General features: G+C 43.0%; 1 protein-coding gene across 1 annotated transcript; it reads left to right on the top strand.

Moving 5' to 3' along the window:
* The first annotated feature begins 442 nt into the window (after nt 1-442).
* LOC138071240 (spindlin-2) lies at nt 443-1,406 on the top strand. Its single transcript, XM_068962740.1, has one exon. The coding sequence runs from the start codon at nt 576-578 to the stop codon at nt 1,386-1,388; it is 813 nt and encodes a 270-aa protein (XP_068818841.1). The 5' UTR covers nt 443-575; the 3' UTR covers nt 1,389-1,406.
* Nucleotides 1,407-1,766: the final 360 nt, after the last annotated feature.

Genomic DNA, 1,766 nt, shown 5'->3' with positions numbered 1-1,766 from the left:
AGATGAGGGAGACTGAGAAAGGTGATTTAGGGATGGGGGGGGTGGGGGGAGGGAGAGCCGAAGAGCACCTGGGTGGTATATAAAGGTGGCCCCAGAAAGAGAAAGAGATTTGTTCTGGGCACCCAGCGGCAAAATGGGGTAGACCAGGAAGAGATATGAAAGAGAGTTGAACAACAGGCAGAAGGAATGGGGATGGGAGGCAAGACAGATGAAGAGCAAATGACAGTGAGCAGGCGGAAAGGGTACTATGTTAATCTAAATGGAGAGACTGAGTGAGAGCTAATAAATGATGAATATTTGTATTTGGTATGGGGAGTCTAAGATGGCAACAGAAGTATTAACCAAAGGAGCCTGCTTCCTCTTGCTGGGGGCTCAAAAACCCAAACTACCACATTTCCAACCCTGCAGCACAGCCAAATAAGTTTGGAGGGAGGACACTGCAGGCAAACATGCAATGATATTTTAATACGCAGCATCTCTGCTGGACATCCAATAACTTGGATGGTAATACATATACCTGATGCCCAGGGAATTTGCAATGCAGAGAAATAAAATTTCACACTACAGTACGCTAAATGTTTCTCCCTAGCCTCTTTCCTCCCCTTGCAGGTATGAAGACACCTCACAAAAAGGCAACTGCAAGGCAGCAAACCAGGGAAATTGTTGATGGCCACACCTTGTCTGCAAGTATGAGGAAGAGAAAGATTTCTCAAAAGAAACAGAGGGGCAGACCTTCCTTCCAGCCCCACAGGAACATCGTGGGCTGCAGAATTTCACATGGATGGAAGGAAGGCGATGAGCCCATCACCCAGTGGAAAGGAACCGTTCTGGATCAGGTGCCTATAAATCCCTCTCTTTATCTGGTGAAATATGATGGAATTGACTGTGTCTATGGACTGGAACTTCACAGAGATAAAAGGATTTTAAAGCTTAAAATCCTTCCTGATAAAGTGCCATTTTCTCCAGTCAGAGATGTGCATCTTGCAAATACCATTATTGGTAAAGCTGTGGAACATATGTTTGAGGGTGACCATGGTTCTAAGGATGGATGGAGGGGGATGGTGTTAGCCCAAGCACCGGTCATGAAAGCCTGGTTTTATATTACCTATGAGAAAGATCCTGTTTTGTACATGTACCAGCTTTTAGATGATTATAAAGAAGGTGACCTCCATATCATGCCAGAGTCGAGTAAGTCTTCTCCAAAAGAAAGAGAGCCAGAAGGAGTTATAGATGGCCTCATAGGTAAACATGTAGAATATACCAAAGAAGATGGCTCCAAAAGGACAGGCAAAGTCATTCACCAAGTTAAAGCCAAACCTTCTGTGTACTTCATCAAGTTTGATGATGATTTCCATATCTATGTCTATGATTTGGTGAAAAAGTCGTAACAGTTAGGGTAAACATTATCACGTGTATGTAGGCAAATGTATGATTTGGAGAAACACAAAAAATGTTGCTTTTCAGTGTACTGAAAGTATAGGGGTCCCTAATAACCTATCATCATTGCCAGCAAAACTGTTGTTTTGTTCTGAAAAATATAAGTCTATGTAGCTATGACATGCTGTGTGTAAGGAATTTGTCATGGTGAAAAGGTTGGGTGTGTTTGGTTGAGGGGACATGAAAGGAAGGAACAAGTGTAAATTCAGGCTGTGAATAAAATTCAGCCAGTATCATAATCAGTCATTTAAAAATGGAACAGGACTTAGCTGGTCTGGTCTAAGGAGAGGAGAGGAGAAGGAACTAGAGATGGATTTGGGGGGAAAGGA

Source organism: Capricornis sumatraensis, chromosome X (assembly GCF_032405125.1).
Source record: "Capricornis sumatraensis isolate serow.1 chromosome X, serow.2, whole genome shotgun sequence".
Taxonomy (NCBI): domain Eukaryota; kingdom Metazoa; phylum Chordata; class Mammalia; order Artiodactyla; family Bovidae; genus Capricornis; species Capricornis sumatraensis.
Note: the sequence above shows the minus strand (reverse complement) of the source record. Positions and strands in the feature narration are given on the sequence as shown.

Bases quoted from the DNA above. Each gene is read 5' to 3' on its own strand.
- LOC138071240 (XM_068962740.1), top strand. From the start codon at position 576: ATGTTTCTCCCTAGCCTCTTTCCTCCCCTTGCAGGTATGAAGACACCT.